Below are 18,905 nucleotides of genomic sequence, written 5' to 3' on the forward strand. Positions count from 1 at the left end.
CTTAAAGGTCCCATGTCATGGCCATTTCTACTGTTCATAATTCCATTGTTGAGGTCTACTAGAATAGATTTACATTGTTCAATGTTCCAAACTCACATTGGTTTCTCATACAGCATCTCTGTATAGCATGTGTATTCACTATCTGTCCTAAACGGCTTGTTGGAGCTCCTGCCCCCCCCCCTCCCTATGAGCCCACTGTGCTCTGATTTGTCAGCTTGCCCACTCTGTTCTGATGAGTCCACCACCGTTACAGCGGAACATCAGTGATTATGTGTTACCATGGCGTTTGTTAGCAACCAGAAAATGACACCAGCAATGACTAACAGATGAGAATGCTGCGTGGGGTCTGGGTGCCGTGTTGGCGGGACATTGCGGGGCTCGCTGCTGAGCGGACAGTGTGAGCTGGCTTGCTGGTGTTGTTTCCTGGTTGCTGCGTGTGGTCTGCGGGACGACGGGACACGGCGAGGCCCGGCCCGAGCTCGGCCGGAGCACACACACACCCGCAGCCTGGCCGTGGGTCTGTGTGTGTGCTCAGACCGGGCCCGGGCCGGGCCTCGCCGTGTCCCGCTGTCTCAGGCTGAGGAATCCGCGGAGCTGCAGCTGAGAAAAATGGTTGGTGATTGGCTAATGGTTACACAAGCCAAAAAATCGTTATGACATCATAAAGTGGCCAAAATCTGATCGGCTCATTTTCAGACAGGTTTTTATATAAATGGATCAGGACAAAAAGTGAGTGAATCTTTTTTCCTGAAACTTTCAGAATCTCTTTACACAGAGGGGACACATGTTGATGTATACAACACATGAACAAGTGGATTTTGCATAATAGGTGACCTTTAAATGTCAAGAGACTCTTTCTATAAATGATAAATATAAATGAGGTTTTTTTTTTGTTGGCACGATGTTACCATAATTTCTTGATGAAATGTCAGGGGTTCTTAAAACAGCTGGAATTTGCTTTGTGGCACAGATATATCAGGCTCTGGGATACACACACAACACATGTTGGTAGGATACATTCATTGTTGGTTCTGGCCTTTTCATGGGATATGCTAACAATAAGAAAAACGTTTTATCCCCCACTCTAATCCTTTTAGTCTAGTTAACGATACATGGTGTCTTGCCTCTTTCCGTATATTTTCTTTCTTCATGTGTGAATGTACTAGAGCCTAAAGGCTTAGGATAACCAGAGGAACAATCTGCTCAAAACATGGCACATTCCTTCGAAACCTGGTTGAACTACAGACATTGAATTGTCCTGAGGTGAACTGTGTGTTTGGTTTCTGCAGCCTTTTGCTGACGTGGAGAGATGTGCAACATCTTCTGGTGAAGACGTCCAGACCAGTCCACCTGAAAGCTGATGACTGGAAGACCAACGCTGCAGGACTCAGAGGTAAGCTTAATTAATACAACAGTAAAGCCTTAGATAATTCTAGAAGGTTTAACTCTCTTTATGCTGTGTTTGTCTTTTCTCACAGTGAGCCACCTCTATGGTTTTGGCCTGGTGGATGCAGAGGCCATGGTAGTGGAGGCCTCCAAGTGGAGGACTGTTCCTCCTCAGCACACCTGCAGTCGGGTTTCTGAGCGGCGCACCAGGTGAGGGAAACTGCAGGCAGGTGCAGTGGAGGCTTAAGGTTTGGCTTGACCTCCATACCTGTATCCTGTATAAAGCTCTCTGATCTCCAAAAAAGTAGCAATGAATCCTTGGTGCATTCATGACGGACTGAATTCAGACTGTTTGAGACTCATTTTAAGGCAGATGTTGAAATTAGGTGGATTCATCAATTTCTTCAACACACAGACACAGTATTTACCACTCCCATTCAATTGTGTCAATAATCATTTTGGGGAAATCTCCTCCCACTGTCTGATGATCTTAATGGTCCCATGTCATGGCCATTTCTACTGATCATAATTCCATTGTTGAGGTCTACTAGAATAGATTTACATTGTGCAATTTTCCAAACTCACATTGGTTTCTCAAACAGCATCTCTGTATAGTATGTGTATTCACTCTCTGTCCTAAACGGCTTGTTGGAGCTCCTGCCCCCCCCCCCCCCCCCCTGTGATTCCACTGTGCTCTGATTGGTCAGCTCGCCCACTCTGTTCTGATGAGTCCACCACCGTTACGGCGAAACATCCGTGTTTATGTGTTACAATGGCGTTTGTTAGCAACCAGGAAATGACACCAGTAATGACAAACAGATGAGAATGCTGCGTGGGGTCTGGGTGCCGTGTTGGCGGGACGTTGCGCGGCTCGCTGCTGCGAGGAGCGGACAGTGTGAGCTGGGTTAATTTCCTGCTTGCTGCGTGGGATCTGCGAGACAGCGAGACATCGCGAATGGATGTGGGAAGGGGGGGGTGCTGAGGGGGCTGCAGCACCCCCATCTACGAGGCTCCACTCCCCCCCAAACGCGGCGCACCTACAGTGTAAGCGTGCCACAGTTTCGCTGCTGTGAGGCTCCACCACTAGCAACCCACACCCCCCCCCCCAGCGCGTCACAGTTTCGCCGCTGCTGAGAGTGTGTGTGTGAGGAGCTACACAGATTGGTCCATTTGGACCAATGGGTCCATTTGGGTATGGGCACGTCACTGTACCCAGGAAGAAAAAGAGAAATCTCCGAAACCTCCAACGAGACGTTCTGGGGCAGCATATACAGGTCTTTTCTGTGTTAGAGTTTTACACGCTACAGGGTGTACTTTGAGGTTTTGTGACTTTGCAGACCGTTTACATGCAGAAAAACCTTCATAACACACAAGGGGACGGGTAATAACCAGAAAAGCATGACATGGGACCTTTAAGTCAGTCAGGGTCTATCTTTTCTGTCCTTGTGAAAACGGCAGCTAAATAAAATGCTTGTTACTGAGTTGTTGGTTCTCTGTTATGATTATATAAAGCAACGAGAATAAAAGCTCTGGTTATCTCTACACATACACCTGATCCCTGATCAGGTCAACTACTAATTGATCGGTGTGTGTGTGTAAGATCACAAACGTTGCATCACTTTTAGTTCGTAGACACAAATAATTTGTGTTATCTTAACGATAGCTCAACCCAATATTGACCTACCTGCAAATATGCCATGTGTTGTGAATAGTGAAAATGCCATGTCCATTCAGAAAGTACTTTAACTTGTTAGACATGTGGTAGGGATTTATTTAGGTATAAATCGCTTGTTAGTATACATATCTACAGTACACAATCCCAATCTGAATTGAGAAGTAGAACATTTTCAAAAACACATGTCAGAGAAATCCCTTTTGGCTGCTGTGTGTGTGTGTGTGTGTGTGTGTGTGTGTGTGTGTGTGTGTGTGTGTGTGTGTGTGTGTGTGTGTGTGTGTGTGTGTGTGTGTGTGTGTGTGTGTGTGTGTGTGTGTGTGTGTGTGTGTGTGTGTGTGTGTACATAGTCGTGCAAATTCCATAATGAATGACAGATGTTTGGGCCATGACATTACCCTTCTCTTGTTAAAATAAAAACCATGTGCATATCTTACTCAACAGCCCAGAAACTAGATTTGAAGACTTAAATTGAAAATTGTATTTGTTAATATCTTTACAATACAATAATAACAAAATCCATAATTCAACACATATGGATTAACTGTTGTCATGTGGTGTACAAGGGCTTTGATTGGGTGCTAGAATAAAAAGGAGCTTTATAGTTGTAAGAGTATTCACTGATTTAGATTTTCTCCCAAAGCTTTTCCCTTATGCTGAACCAACCATATCAAGAGAGGGCAATCTAAAAGTCATCATGTTTTTGACTATTATATAAATGCTAATGCTTACGGCTGTCCCAGACACATCCATGCTGGCCAGCGTCTCAACAGCAGCATAACCACCTCTGGGTATTCAGGAGATCTGGAGCAGCACGTGGGTCACCTGGAACACGTGGTGGTGAAGATCCTGATTGTCCACCCACGCCGAGGAGACCTGGAGATCAAGCTCATCTCTCCATCTGGGACCAGAACACAGCTGCTGGCCAAGAGGTGAGATATTTTTTGTTTATACAAAAAAGAAAATTAGACATTTTTATCAGCTGCACCAGGAGCTCTGTGAGCTTTAACTCTGAGAGAGTGATTTGAACTACGGACCACTGACACAGGGATTCCTCCTCTCACTTTATTGGCATCCTGTGTCATTCTAACAGGCAGCTGCCAGTAACATATTGGGCTAGTAGTGCATGTCATATTCTGATTGCGTTAAATCTGGTTTGAGCAGATTGATCAATAAAGTCTGAATTAGGTTTTTAAGTGTCACCAGCAGTGATGTGATCTGGTCCCAGATGGAGAGATGAGGTTGATCCAAAATTGCAATCATGTGTAAATGGTTCAATGTAAAGTGCTCTGAATGGGTAATTCAGCCCATGATCTTTACCTCACCTTTCCCACTGTTATGTTCACAGGTTGTATGACAGTTCCAACGAGGGCTTCAGGAACTGGGAGTTCATGACAGTTCATTTCTGGGGTGAGAGGGCAGAGGGCACATGGACTCTAGAGATTGTTGACTCACCATCAAAGCTACGCAACCCTGAGGTGCTGGGTAAGGTCCAGGATAAGAGTCCTCAGGCATCACATTTACAATTAAAATGGAAGCAGATGTCCTCGTACAAAGTAACCTAAATACAAATATTATTTTCTTTGTTACTTGGCACAGGCAACCTAAAAGAGTGGACACTGATCCTGTATGGCACATCTCAGAACCCTTCCCAGCACCCCGCTGCTCAGTACTCACATTCAAGAATGTCAGAGAACCCGGCTACAGTGGAGATCCTGGAAGAACCAGAGATGGAGGAAGAAGACGAGTACGTTGGTAAGAGAATCAAAGAATTCAACATTGTTCAACAACTTTCCATCCAAACTAAAATACTATTGTTATGTGCCAAGACAAACAAGAGGACGAACGAATCAGTAACTTACTAGAGGTTTCTCAATACTCTAATTTCCCCTCCTCGACTCCTTTCCTCGACTCCTATCCTCGATACTTAGTAGAAAAATATCGACTCTTTGTTTGTAGTTATCTACTAAACTAAAGCAAATAAAGAGAGTAGGCCTGTTATACTGAGTGATATATATTTTACACACTGCTCTGCTTTCTGCATGGACCTCACAGCTGTTCTCTCTGTAAACATCGCGTAGCGATGAAAGCAGTTTCAAAAATAATATCCAGGGGATGCATGCAGAGCTGTCATTGGCTGAGATAAGTCCGTTCCCGGAAATGCGTCCGCGGAGGAGCCGTGGAGGAACCATAGGGCCCTTCTCACTTCGGTTAAATGGATTCCTTGCGTCCCTCACTTGCGTCGTTTCCCTGCGTCTAGTCCCTCCCACCAGGGAAGCATGGAGAGACGCAAGGAAACCACGAGAAGCAGGGAAATTAGTTTCAAGAGCAATGGGACGTCCTTTCCTCCGGAGCGTCACGTCCGTTTGTGATGACGCCGCACAGCTGTTCGTCTGACAGCAGCTCTGTCCCCGTTATTTCCACAGACACCCCCGCCTCTGTTAGTACACATTTACTGACACAAACATTTGTATCATCTGTTGTAGAGCCAAATAAATAAAATAAAATAAGAACTAATTCTCAAAAAAGATAAACGCCATTCTTAAAATGTATAAACGAACATTAGTTGGATTAATATTGATTAGAGTGCACAATAGAAATAAAATAATTGAGAGAAGAAAAAGAGATATGTTGGCTATCAAAACCCAGTTAGATTAACATTCATCGGATTGCACACTTTGTTTGTTTGTGTGGATATGTAGCAAATTAACATTTCAATAGCACTTAATGACTGACTGAATGGAAATGACAATAAATGTAAATGTAAAACGAAAAAAGCGATCATGAAAATGTTTCCAACAAATGAATAAAATGATTTTTGACCACTTTGTTGTTCAGATATATCACATATGTGTAACTAAATGAAACAGGAATTGAAACAAAACACGGTATAAACTGAGGAGTGACTCCCGTGAGGTTCATGTATTTTCTTCACTCCGCTGGGAAACTGCTCTCATGTCAAGAAGCATGAGATCAGTGCATGCACTGCATCGTCCAATCAGTGAGCGAGACACAGTAAGGGGGCGGGGCGAGTGTCTGAGGATTTAATCGGAGGATGGTCTGGTGGTTCCTCGGTTATAGCTCCTCCATTATCGCTCCTCGATCCTCCGGCAAAAATAAGGCCACTGGGACGCTACTCAAGATGGCGCAGACAAATCAACTTCCGGTGAGTACGAGACCGAGGAGCGAGGAAATGAAAAATAAGAGAAGTGAGAAGGGCCCATAGAGGTTTCTCAATACTCAAATTTCCCCTCCTCGACTCCTCGACTCCTCGGTCCTCCGGTAGTGACCCGGAAATGAATTTCAGCGCGCCATGTTGAAGGACATCTAATTTCTCTAAATGCACTTCGAGGACCGAGGACCGAGCATCGAGCATCGAGGAGGCTCTCTGGAGGAGCTCTAACCGAGGAGACACTGATGCATCCTCCACGGCTCCTCCACGGATGCATTTCCGGGAACGGTGGAGGCGTGATGCACAGCCGGACTTATCTCAGCCAATGACAGCTCTGCATGCATCCCTTGGATATTATATTAGTAACTGCTTTCATCGCAACCTGATCGCAACGCGATGTTTACAGTGAGAACAGCTGTGAGGTCCGTGCAGAAAGCAGAGCAGTGTGTAAAATATATATCACTCAGTATAACAGGCCTACATTACTTTCTGTATTTGTATGCTATAGTTTAGTAGATATCTACAAACAAAGAGTCGATATTTTTCTAAGACCATTTAGTGCTTCACATAATAAAATACACAACGGCTGTAGCCTGATTATGCTTTAGGAGCAGTAGGTGTGTGTGGTACAGTGTGTAGGTGTGTGTGTGTGGTATAGTGTGTAGGTGTGTGTTGTACAGTGCGTAGATGCGGCGGACAGACGGTTTGGTGTCCTATGCTTACTTTTAATACTTGTACAACTTTTGGCCTGTCATTTCAATTCCCCATTTCAGCAACCAGAGAGAGAGGGGGGGGGGGGGGGATATATCCAGTCTCTGATTGTGTTACGTTATTATGAGAGTGCTCTCATACTTGTTTGATTCTGAAATTGTATATATTTATATAAATATATGTGTGTGTATATGTCCGCATCTGTAGCCTGTTATTGTGTCATTATACCGCACTGTGAATGAATCAAAGTAAATATATAAGTGGTCATGAACACATCTGTCCATCAGACAGAGGGCTGCTGTGCCTCCTGTCATCATTAATGGACCTCTCTTTAAAATGACCGCTCAGAGGAGAGGAGTTCTCATTTCTCTAACCGCCTACTGCTTCCACTCCTCTCTCCTCGGTTCCCCTCCTCAGTCCTCTGCTCGCATCTCCTGTGGGCGGCACCAAGTCTCGAGGAGGGGAGTCGAGGAGGGGAAATTTGAGTATTGAGAAACCTCTCATCAGTGTATCCTCGGTTAGAGCTCCTCCAGAGAGCCTCCTCGATGCTCGATGCTCGGTGTGCATTTAGAGAAATGAGATGTCCTTCAACATGGCGCACTGAAATCCATTTCCAGGTCGGAGGACCGAGGAGTCGAGGAGGGGAAATTAGAGTATTGAGAAACCTCTACTGTCTGCCCGGACAAGCATCCATATGTTACTTTACTTAATGATCTTGTGGAAAAGGGGAGTAATAAAAAGAAAGAGACAAAACTGATTTGTAAAAACAAAAGATTCTGTTTTCATAATGCTAAAATAAAAGGGCTCCCTGGTCAATTAAAAAACAAACTAAAGATTTAATTTCCTGAAAACACAAAGCGGTACTACTATAATCATATAAATGAAAGAAATACAACAAGTTACTCCTGGGAACATCGCCTAACACATTAAAAACACAAGTCTCAAACAGAAATACACACATAAGCTATTTTCAAGATTCAAGGCTTTATTGTCCTTTGCACAGTAGCTACAGTGTAAATATGGCAGTGAAAACAACTTAAGTCACCTCCAACAGTGCAACATGAACTGATAATGATGATAATGAGGATCAGTTTGTTGATTATAATTCATGTTGTGTTTAAGGACCTTGCCACAGTGAGTGTAGAGACCAGGGCTGTGACGGACCCGACATTGATCACTGCCTCAACTGTGTCCACTTCAGCTCCGGCAGCTTGAAAAGTGGCAGGTAAGAATTCAAAGAAACTCTACATTTGCAAATCTGCCTAGCTCCAAAGAAAGGACAGAACGTCTGGGAATAGTTGGTGAACAGTGATAGCTGGTGACCCAGACAGAGCTTAAAGGAGATTGTAAGGTTGTCCGTAGCTGGCCAGAAACACAATTTAAATAAATTATAATGTTGGTCAATTTGTGCTGGATTGACGGTGTTTGCTAGCACGCTTGCCATAAGAACTTAATAGTATACAGTATTATACAGTTTCTGTTAGCATATGCTAAAATAATCATTAATAGAACTGCCATCAATGCAGCAGTAGCAGGGTTGTGTTCAGGGAGTGGTCTGGGGTAGAACCATCCATCCATCTTCTCCCGCTCATCCGTGGTCGGGTCGCGGAGGTAGCAGTTCCAGCAGAGAGCCCCAAACGTTCATTTCCCTGGCCACATCAACCAGCTCTGACTGGGGGGTCCCAAGGCGGTCACAGGCCAGCGAAGAGATATAATCCCTCCACCTGGTCCTAGGTCTACCCCTTGGTCTCTTCCCAGCTGCACGTGCCTGGAACACCTCCCTAGGGAGGCGCCCATGTCGTATCCTGACTAGGTGCCCGAACCACCTCTACTGGCTCCTTTCGACGCGAAGGAGGAGCGGTTCAACTCCGAGTCCCTCCCGGATGACTGAACTTCTCACCTTATCCCTAAGGGAGACACCAGCCACCCTGCGGAGAAAACCCATCTCGGCCGCTTGTATCCGCAATCTTTTCTTTCGGTCATGACCCATCCTTCATGACCATAGGTGAGGGTAGGAACGAAAATGGCCCGGTAGACAGAGAGCTTTGCCTTCTGGCTCAGCTCTCTGTTGTCACAATGGTGCGGTAAAGCGACTGCAGTACCGCTCCCGCTGCTCCGATTCCCCGGCCCATCCCACGCTCCATTGTTCCCTCACTCGAGAACAAGACCTCGAGATACTTGAACTCCTTCACTTGGGGTAAGGACTCATTCCCTACTTGGAGTGGACAGTCCATTGGTTTCCTGCTGAGAACCATGGCCTCAGATTTGGAGGTGCTGATCCTCATCCCAGCCGCTTCACACTCGGTTGCGAACCGATCCAGTGAGTGCTGAAGGTCGCAGACCGAGGAAGCCATTAGAACCACATCATCTGCAAAAAGCAGTGGTGCAATCCTTAGTCCACCGAACTGCAGGCCCCCTCCCCCACGACTTCGCCTCGAAATCCGATTCATGTATATTACAAACAGGATTGGTGACAGAAATGGGTCCGACTTACTGCCGAGGACACATCTCTCGCTTTGGGAGTGAAGAGATTTGATGGCCCTGAGTAGAGACCCCCTCACCCCATACTCCTGCAGCACCTCCCACAGTATCTCCCTGGGAACCCGGTCATACACCTTCTGCAAATCTACAAAACACATGTAGACCGGATAAGTGTACTCCCAGGCCCCCTCCAGGATCCTTGCGAGAGTAAAAAGCTGATCCGTCGTTTGACGACCAGGATGGAATGGGGTAGAACCATGGATGTTTAAAGGGAACTGGATACGATATTTACTCAGTGGCGCATGATGCCAAAATGGGCTGACTGACAAGAACAAAAATACCAGGCTCGGAGGAGTGGACGTCGAGGAAGATGGCTGCTTAAGTTCGTGGCTCCGGCGCCATCACCATTTATTTTGCTTAAATATACCACTATCAGTGATACTTTTTATCTCAATCACGAGTTATTAGTCCCAACAGTCATCTGTTACATTCAAACATGCCGAATACTAAAAAACCTCCGAAAACCGTAGTTAATGCAACTCAACAACACCTGGTTCTCAAGGCTAATGCTAGCCCGAAGCCTGCGAATGTCTCACTGGACATGTCGGTGTTGAACTCAGCTGCTACTGAGCCTACCAACACCGCGATTCTCGAGCTTCTTCAAAAGCTATCTGAGGACCAAACAAAGCACTGGGAGTGTGAAGTTTCAGTTACGCTGTCTGCCTGGATGGAACCCCCGACCCGCGGGGCGTATACGTAGACCATCGTTTTTGGACTGCCTTTTTCTGGTAACACTTTATTTTGATAGTCCATAGTTAACACTCTACAAGTCATCAGTTGACATTCAACAACACTGTTTCAACAGACAAGTAACATGCATTTAACTAACTGCCAGTAGAATATAAGGTACATCTCAATTGTTGATCTACATATAGATTTTTACAAAAAGTGTCTGTTGACTGTCAACATGTTTTTTGCAACAGGTTATTAACCGATATTCAACCTTACTATCTGTAGATTGTGAGTTCTTGTGAAAAACCTTTTTTTCTCAAGTGAATGCATTAGGCTTCTGTATTTATCTTATATATTAGTCAAATAAAACAGGAACAGGTGTTTCTAACTCAAACATTACATACATAATGAATAAATAAAGTTTGTGATCAGTTTTGCAAAACATTTCACTTTATTCCCATGTCTGTTGCATATAATTAGTGGATGAATGTATGTGTTCTGTTGATAGGTTATAGACTTTCTACTGTTCTCAACTGTTTTTCACTTTAATTGGATAGTCCTAACACATGCCTACAAACGCTTAGTGGAGAATGCCTACTAAAAGTATACTGATAGTCAACTCTAGATTAGTTGACGATCAACAGATAGTCAACTAAACTCTAAAGTTGCTTATCTGTTGATCACCAACTAATGCTTAATGTAATCTTTAGTTGACATCTTGACTCTCAACAGATTATCAACAGATAGTCAACATGACCCTGTTGACTTTCAACTGACAGATTGATTTTGAGTAGTTGATCGTCAATTTTGAAGATGTTGACACAATATACAGATAGTAAGGTTGAATATTGGTTAATACGCTGTTGACATGCTACTAAATGTCAACTGATTACTTATAGAGTGTTAAATATGGACTATCAAAATAAAGTGTTACCCTTTTTCTTTCTACATTTATTTGTTTCATTCTTTTATTATGCACTGACCATATGTAGACCGGTAAGTCTTTCTCTTGTATTCCTAGCCAAGCATAATTTATCCTGTGTGTATGTGTGGGCTGGCGGTGTGTTTGTGGCATAGGTTTGTGGGTGTCTATTATTATGTATGGAAAGCCATAATTGCGCATCCGTGCTCGCGGGTGTGTGGTTGGCGTGGTGTGTTTGTGCCTATATACGCGGGATGGAGTTAAGAGTGTATGGACGCTGATGTGTATAGGCTTGGTGGGAGAGTGCTGGTGCGAGTGTATGCGTGTGGGTGTTGGGCAGGCTGTATGGCTGGGCGTATATCGACATTCCATGTCAAAGTGGTACAAACTATTATCTTGTTGTATCTCTTTTTTCGTTTATTTCACATGCTCTTACGCCCACATTTACATTTTTCTCTTGATTATTTGATGTTGTGATGGATCTTTTGCATGTGTTCTGATGACACACTACGCTGACACGTTGCTCAGCAGTTCGTTAGATCATTGTCTAGCAATTAACAGATATCACCTGATCTAATGGTTGGTGATGGTGCTGCCCCTCTTTTCTTGGGTTGTTTTTGAGTTTGTTTATGTTTTCTGTTTTTTCTTTTTTGGGGAAGGTTTTTTTTGGGATCCAGATCACCATATCCTGCTTGTTGAGGTGACTATACTTTATATTGTATTCTTACACTACTCTACTTATGACTAATCTCAATTTGATTTCCATTAATGCCAGGGGACTGAATATCCCACATAAAAGGACCACTATTTTAGGATTTTTGCATAAGAGAAATATTGACTTTGCCATGATACAGGAATCACATTTACTCATCAAGGATGCGGCCCGCATTGCAAATAGGCTCTATCACCATATTGTCTTTTCGTCTTCTCCTACGAAGACCAAGGGTGTGATGATAGAAGAGAAGGAAGAAGTAAGATGTCTCCCGACAAACTAAGCCTATATCAGCAAAACTAGGGGCTGAATCTAATAGGCCCTAACTATAAGCTTTATCAAAAAGGAAGGTCTTAAGCGCACTCTTAAAAACGGATAGGGTGTCTGCCGCCCGAACAGAAACTGGAAGCTGATTCCACAAATGTGGAGCTTGATAAGAAAAGGCTCTGGCTCCCATTGTACTTTTAGAGACTCTAGGAACAACCAACAACCCTGCATTCTTGGAACGCAATGCCCTAGTAGGACAGTAGGGTATAATGAGTTATTTAAGGTAAGATGGCGCCTGCCGATTAAGGGCTTTGTAGGCGAGAAGAAGAATTTTAAATGATATCCTGTGTTCTATAGGGAGCCAGTGTAAGGCAGCCAGAACAGGAGTAATGTGGTCCCTTTTCCTAACTCTGGTTAGTACACGAGCTGCAGCATTTTGAATCAGCTGAAGCGACTTGACTGACTTCTTGGTACACCCTGATAATAAAGAGTTACAATAATCCAGCCTTGAAGTAACAAATGCATGGACTAGTTTCTCTGCATCGTTTCGAGGCAAGATATGCCTGATTTTTGCAATGTTACGTAAATGGAAGTAGGCGGTCCTTGAAATTGATTTTATGTGGGCGTTAAAGGATAAATCCTGATCAAATATAACACCAAGATTCCTTACAGTCTCACTGGAGGCCAAATTAATGCCATCCATAGTTAGTATATCTTTAGATAATTTGTTTCGTAGATTCTTCGGGCCAAGTACAATAACTTCAGTTTTGGTCGTGTTTAACATCAAAAAGTTTAAGGTCATCCACGTTTTTAAGTCCTTGAGGCAGTCTTGAATTTTATTTAGATGATTAATTTCATCAGGCTTGATTGATAAATATAGTTGAGTATCATCCGCATAAAAATGAAAGTTTACAGAATGATTCCTTATAATATTGCCTAACGGAAGCATATATAATGTGAACAAAATAGGTCCGAGCACTGAGCCCTGTGGCACTCCATGGCTAACTTTGGTTTGCGTGGAAGATTCATCATTGACACGTACAAACTGAGAGCGTTCAGATAGATAGGACCTAAACCAGCCTAAAGCAGTTCCCTGTATGCCAACTAAGTGCTCTAGTCTTTGCAATAAGATATCATGGTCGATAGTATCAAATGCAGCACTGAGATCGAGCAAAACAAGAATAGAGACAAGTCCCTTGTCAGAGGCTATTAGAATGTCATTTGTGACTTTAACCAGAGCTGTCTCTGTGCTATGATGTGTTCTAAAGCCAGACTGAAAATCTTCAAATAAATCATTGTTTTTTAAGTAATCACACAGCTGTTTTGCGACTGCTTTCTCAAGAATTTTTGAGAGGAACGGAAGATTAGAAATAGGTCTATAATTGGTCTATAATTGGCTAAAACCTCTCAACCTGTCAGCGACTCTGAAAATCTGAATGCGCCCATCACATACCACGAAATTGAGAAAGCAGTAATGGACATGCGTAAGGCAGGTCGCCAGGCCCAGATGGTATTCCACCCGAATTCTATCTCACCTTTTGGCCCTTGCTCGGCCCCTTGCTTGTAGAGATGATATTATTTTCTATTAAGGAGGGTTCATTTTTGAGAGACGTCAACACTGCCCTGTTATCCTTGCTTCTTAAAAAAGGCAAGGATCCGACAGAGTGTACTAGTTACAGGCCCCTCTCACTCTTAAACACTGACGTAAAGATCTATGCCAAAGTACTGGCGAGCGCCTTCAGTCTCACATGACGAATCTAGTACATAGCGATCAGACAGGCTTTATAAAATCCAGGCTTGCCGCTGACAATGTAAGGAGGCTATTACACATCATAGATGGGGCCCAACATCTACCTTCCCCAGCTGCAGTTCTCTCACTTGATGCGATGAAGGCCTTCGACCGCCTAGAATAGCCCTTTTTGTGGTCGGTACTCGGGGCAATGGGCTTTGGCGCCCCTTTTATTGACATGGTCAAGGTGCTATATAAAAACCCAACAGCTATGGTGCTTACAGGCAAGGTATGCTCCCCATATTTTGCTATCTCAAGAGGATCAAGGCAAGGCTGTCCGCTAAGCCCCTTGCTATTTGCGCTGTCACTTGAGCCGCTGGCACACACCATTCGTCAGTCACCCACGTTATCCCCAATCTCTATTAATGGTACGCATCATCATCTTTCGTTATATGCTGATGATGTGCTATTGTATTTGGGCAATGCTGTACAATGTATCCCAAGAATACTGTCTATTGTCGATCGATATGGTCAGCTTTCTGGGTTTAAGATAAATTGGCAGAAATCTGCTTTGATGCCACTTAACCAGGTAATGATCAATGCACCTGTCCCTCCATCTATCCCAGTTGTCAAAACGTTTACATACCTGGGGATAGACGTTTTTCCTTCGATTCAGACAATAGTTAAACATAACTATGGTAACACGCTTCATAAAATAATTTCTGATTTGGATAGATGGTCTTCATTGCCTAATTCACTTCGCAGCCGTGTATCAATAATCAAGATGAACATTCTACCCAGAGTTAATTTTTTTAGTTCAATGCTACCTCTTACTCCACCAACTCAGTACTGGAGCAAGCTACAGACAGCTGTGACGAAATGTTTATGGCAATGCAAACGCCCACGCATCAAGCTCTCTACAATGCAGCGGGAAAGACAGGCCGGGGGTTTGTCTCTCCCAAATTTTAAACACTATTATTGGGCCTTCACGCTAACCTGGCTCCAGTCTGAGACATCAGTGTCATGGCGGGCCCTGGAAGAGAGTCTAGTGCATCCTTACACCCTTCAAGATCTCTTGTATTCAAACATTCCTATTGCGCAGTGTCGTTGCAGGTTCGGCCCCATTGTATCACAATTGCTGTCTGTCTGGAGGGCGGTAGAGAAACTATGTGGCTGCCCCTATGCATGGAATCCATGTTCCCCATTATTTAACAATGCCAGATTGTTGATTGGTGGCCATCCCATTCAGTTTCCTCAGTGGAAAATGAGAGGGGTTCATATACTGGGGAACGTCTATGGAGATGAAGGTCTGCGTTCGTTTCAGGAGCTGTGTACAGAATTTGATTTACCTCGTTCCTCCTTTTTCTTTTATTTACAGTTGAGGTCGGCTTTAAGGGCTAGTGGTGTTCCATTGCAAAGTCCTCTATCACCACACCCGCTGCATAACATTCTACACTCCACTAGAGGTACAAGTGGCCTTGTTTCCAAACTTTACTGGTTCATTTCACAACACACTTATAGACTCCTGGCGTTAGAGGCGATATGGATGGCCGATATCCCAGATCTGGATCCAGAGTTTGATTGGGATGAAGTCTGGTCCAATATACTAATAGCTTCTAGGAATCCTGACCACCAACACATACATTATAATTTCACTCATCGAGTTTACCTTACACCTAGGAAGCTTTGTTTAATGAAAATAATTGCTGATCCAAATTGCACTCTATGTGACATAGAGGCTATTGGTACTTATATACATATGTTCTGGGAATGTCCGCCAGTGGCCAGATTCTGGGAGATGGTTGCTTCTAACCTTTCGGCGATATTTGAGACCAACGTGCCTCATTTACCTGTTACACTGATCCTAAACGACCTGTCCAATCTGGGTTTAACCCTGACCAAAAGGCGAGCACTATTTGCCGGGCTTCCACCGGTTGCGACTCTGTGGAAGCCTCCCCATTCCCTCTCACGTAAGGTCTGGGTTCTAACATATCTAGACATATCGTATCTAGAAGTATCGACAGCCCGGGTACATGGGGCAAAGGAGTCAGCAATAGAGATGTGGACTTCGCTCATTGTGAACCTCAAGAGCATATTAGGATAACTATCTAATGGGGATGGTGATCTGGAGGGGTGGGTTAGGGACGTCACTGGGTTTTGTTTCTTTCTTTAGTTGTGTGCTGTTTTTGTACTGTATTGCATTTTATGTTATTGATTGTACCATTTGTTTAATAAATAAAAAATGTGATCACAAAAAAAAAAGAACAAAAATACCAGATCATCTGAGGTTCTGGGCCCTTGGAGCATGTACAATGTAGTTTTCCTAATCCTACAATCCCAATGTAAGTCAATGGAAAAAAGTATTTTTGGGCTCGATGACGCCACACCAATGACACAGAAGTTGTAATCCTACCGTTTTGGCCACTACAAAAATATGCACCAATGGCCGGCTCATTTCCTAGGGTATTGGGTAGAACAGGTCACCCTTGGAATCAGATTTCCCCGATCCACCCATGCAAGCCCTTCCATATTTAGCTGCAAACTAACTCTCACCATGCTGTCCCTATGTGTAGAACCTGTGTGAGCCACTGTCCTCTGGGACACTATGAGGACATCGCGTCCCGTCGCTGTAGACACTGCTTTAAAGGCTGTGAGGAGTGTGAGGGCCGGTCAGCTAGCAGCTGTCTGTCCTGCAGAAGAGGCCTGTACCTCAACACACTCAACTCCAGCTGCATCCATACCTGCCCCACAGGGTACTTTGCTGATGAGAGTAAGTCAACACGTCCTTTTAATACATATCTGATATTTAGCAGTGATGTAGGTCAGGGGTTTGAAACATCTGAGCTCCATGGTCGGTTCTATCAGTTTAATGCCGATAGAAATGTTTGGGGTGTTAGTGGTTATTGAGTTACAAACATTAGTCTCATAGTATCACACATTTGGATTTGATAGGCTTTTATCTACCATACCTAAAACATTCTATTTGCTCCATATTAGCAAGCTAGTTGTAATAATCAGTTTACATTCTAAACCTAAATTACCACTATAAAGATTCAGGAGCTACTGGGGTTCCTAAACCAAGCAAAGAGAGGTGGTGATAATGAAAGTGTGTCCTCCTAAATAATAAACTTCCCACCCACACTCAAAGCCAAGAAAGACTTTCACTGGCATCTCAAAGAAAATGTAATATGTAAATATATATATAATATAAAAATATAATCCAAGTCGAACAAGGCCTTGCAAAAAGAGGCCTTGCTGTGGTTTATAATCATGATGTGAGCATTATGGGGAGTAATAGGAGTAGATGCAGACACCCCACAAAATACATGGTGATAACTAATTACATAAAACAGTCTATTATATTGAATATTATTCAACCATAACGTCTCCTGGTGTCCTATTAGTAAATTGTCTAAACTTAAAGCCTGCTGTGTTCTTAGGAAATGTTAAGAAAATCATCGTAATTGTATTATTTGCAGCACTATATTGATGCTTGAGCATGCTGTCTATGCCAGATCAGAGACAGTGTCTGAAGTGCCATGACACCTGTATGACATGCCTGAGATATGGAGATAGGTGCACTGCCTGCAGCGAGGGCTACAGGTATGTAGAAACAGTCTGTCCGCCATTTACAGTTTGGTTTTGACCACGTTTCGAATGTAATTGATTTGTGTTTATAGTCTGGCAGGAATAACTTGTGTTCCTGATTGCACCAATGGGACATTTTCCAACCTGGAGGAGATGACCTGCAGCACATGCCATTCCTCTTGTAGGACTTGTACAGGTCAGTGTGTTTGGTATGAGCAGTTTCTACAGTGCCATCACAGAAACAGACCAAATAAAACCTCCAAGTGATGAGGGAATTGCTAAACCTGAGGTTAACCTAGCAGGCATAGTTGAAAAAGATTCAGGTAAGAAAATGCAGTCATAACTTATGTTTGTAGGTTGACCCGGAAGTGAGCATAGCACAAGCTCCCTTGAAAAAAGCAATGGGATTTTCTTCTATAGGATTTTAGAATATTGCAGGAAATAAGATCTGTGGCAAACATGTCTATGATATTTACATGTTTTGTTCAGAAGAATAATCCTCACGTACTAACACCACTTTTATGTTTTTGGAAGCGTAAATACAATCTGCAGAAGTAAAAGCTAATGGCTATAAATTAACTAGATAAGGGGCACATGGCTGTGTGTCAGTACCTTTAAGCTAAAGGCGGCTAATGTTGTTAGCAAACGCCGTTTTTAAGACACATATACGTTTCTGACACCATTAGATCACCAGTAGACGTGTTAACTGACATATTTCATGTCATAGAACAAAACGTGAACATCTCTTTAACTTTTGTTAAAGGTCTCCTATCATGCAAAATTCACTTTTTGATGTCTTTTATACATAAATGAATATGTGTACCCGGTATGTCAGGGAACTCACAAAGTGTCAGAAAACCAAACCCTCCCTCTTTTCCTCTGTACCCTAATCTCTAAAAATGGGGGAACAACGGAGCTGATCCAGATTTGCTGCCAATATGACGTTATATCGGAAATGTGGGCGGGCTTTACACCCACGGCCCTATCAGAAACATTGCTGTATCAGAAACAATGTGCTACGTGTTTTGGAAGTAATATGGTCTTTGTTTACATTAGCAAGCATCGCTAACACTCAGAGCTAATCTGTACTGGACAGAGTATGTGTACAAAATAAGGGTATAAAAAGGAACTCAGCTTGTGGTAAACCCGCGAGAAAAAAAGCATTTGAGCTCCATACTGTTTCAGAAATAATCCTTGATGTGGTTTGGAACATAATATGGCGTTTAATCATGGCAGCATTTAGCTGGGAATCTGGGTAGAATTCTCCTGCATGAGCTCTTGTCTCGGCTCTCGTTTTTCTTTTTCTTTTTTTTTAAATCTACGGACCCAGAATCAGCACTTCTCTATAAGGCTGAAATAGAGGGGTATGATCAGGGCTGCACATAACTGGTGCGCAGGTGCGCATGCGCACCTCCGCCAAAAAAAGAGCACCGGGTCATTTGAAACAAAGCGCATTTGCGTACCAATATTGAGAGAGAGAGAGAGAGAGAGAGAGAGAGAGAGAGAGAGAGAGAGAGAGAGAGAGAGAGAGAG

General features: G+C 43.5%; 1 protein-coding gene across 1 annotated transcript in view; it reads left to right on the plus strand.

Annotated features, from left to right (window-relative positions):
• pcsk6 (proprotein convertase subtilisin/kexin type 6) overlaps nt 1-17,568 on the plus strand; it is a gene marked incomplete at its 3' end in the record, with an annotated part of 33,011 nt that extends 15,443 nt beyond the window's left edge. The window contains 9 exon segments of the mRNA XM_034208410.1: nt 1,290-1,393; nt 1,479-1,596; nt 3,802-3,990; nt 4,407-4,543; nt 4,658-4,813; nt 8,064-8,166; nt 16,358-16,554; nt 17,300-17,387; nt 17,465-17,568. Of these exon segments, the coding sequence (XP_034064301.1) occupies nt 1,290-1,393; nt 1,479-1,596; nt 3,802-3,990; nt 4,407-4,543; nt 4,658-4,813; nt 8,064-8,166; nt 16,358-16,554; nt 17,300-17,387; nt 17,465-17,568 (1,196 nt within the window).
• Nucleotides 17,569-18,905: the final 1,337 nt, after the last annotated feature.

This window comes from Gymnodraco acuticeps, unplaced genomic scaffold (genome assembly GCF_902827175.1).
Source record: "Gymnodraco acuticeps unplaced genomic scaffold, fGymAcu1.1, whole genome shotgun sequence".
NCBI classification, from domain to species: Eukaryota; Metazoa; Chordata; class Actinopteri; order Perciformes; family Bathydraconidae; genus Gymnodraco; species Gymnodraco acuticeps.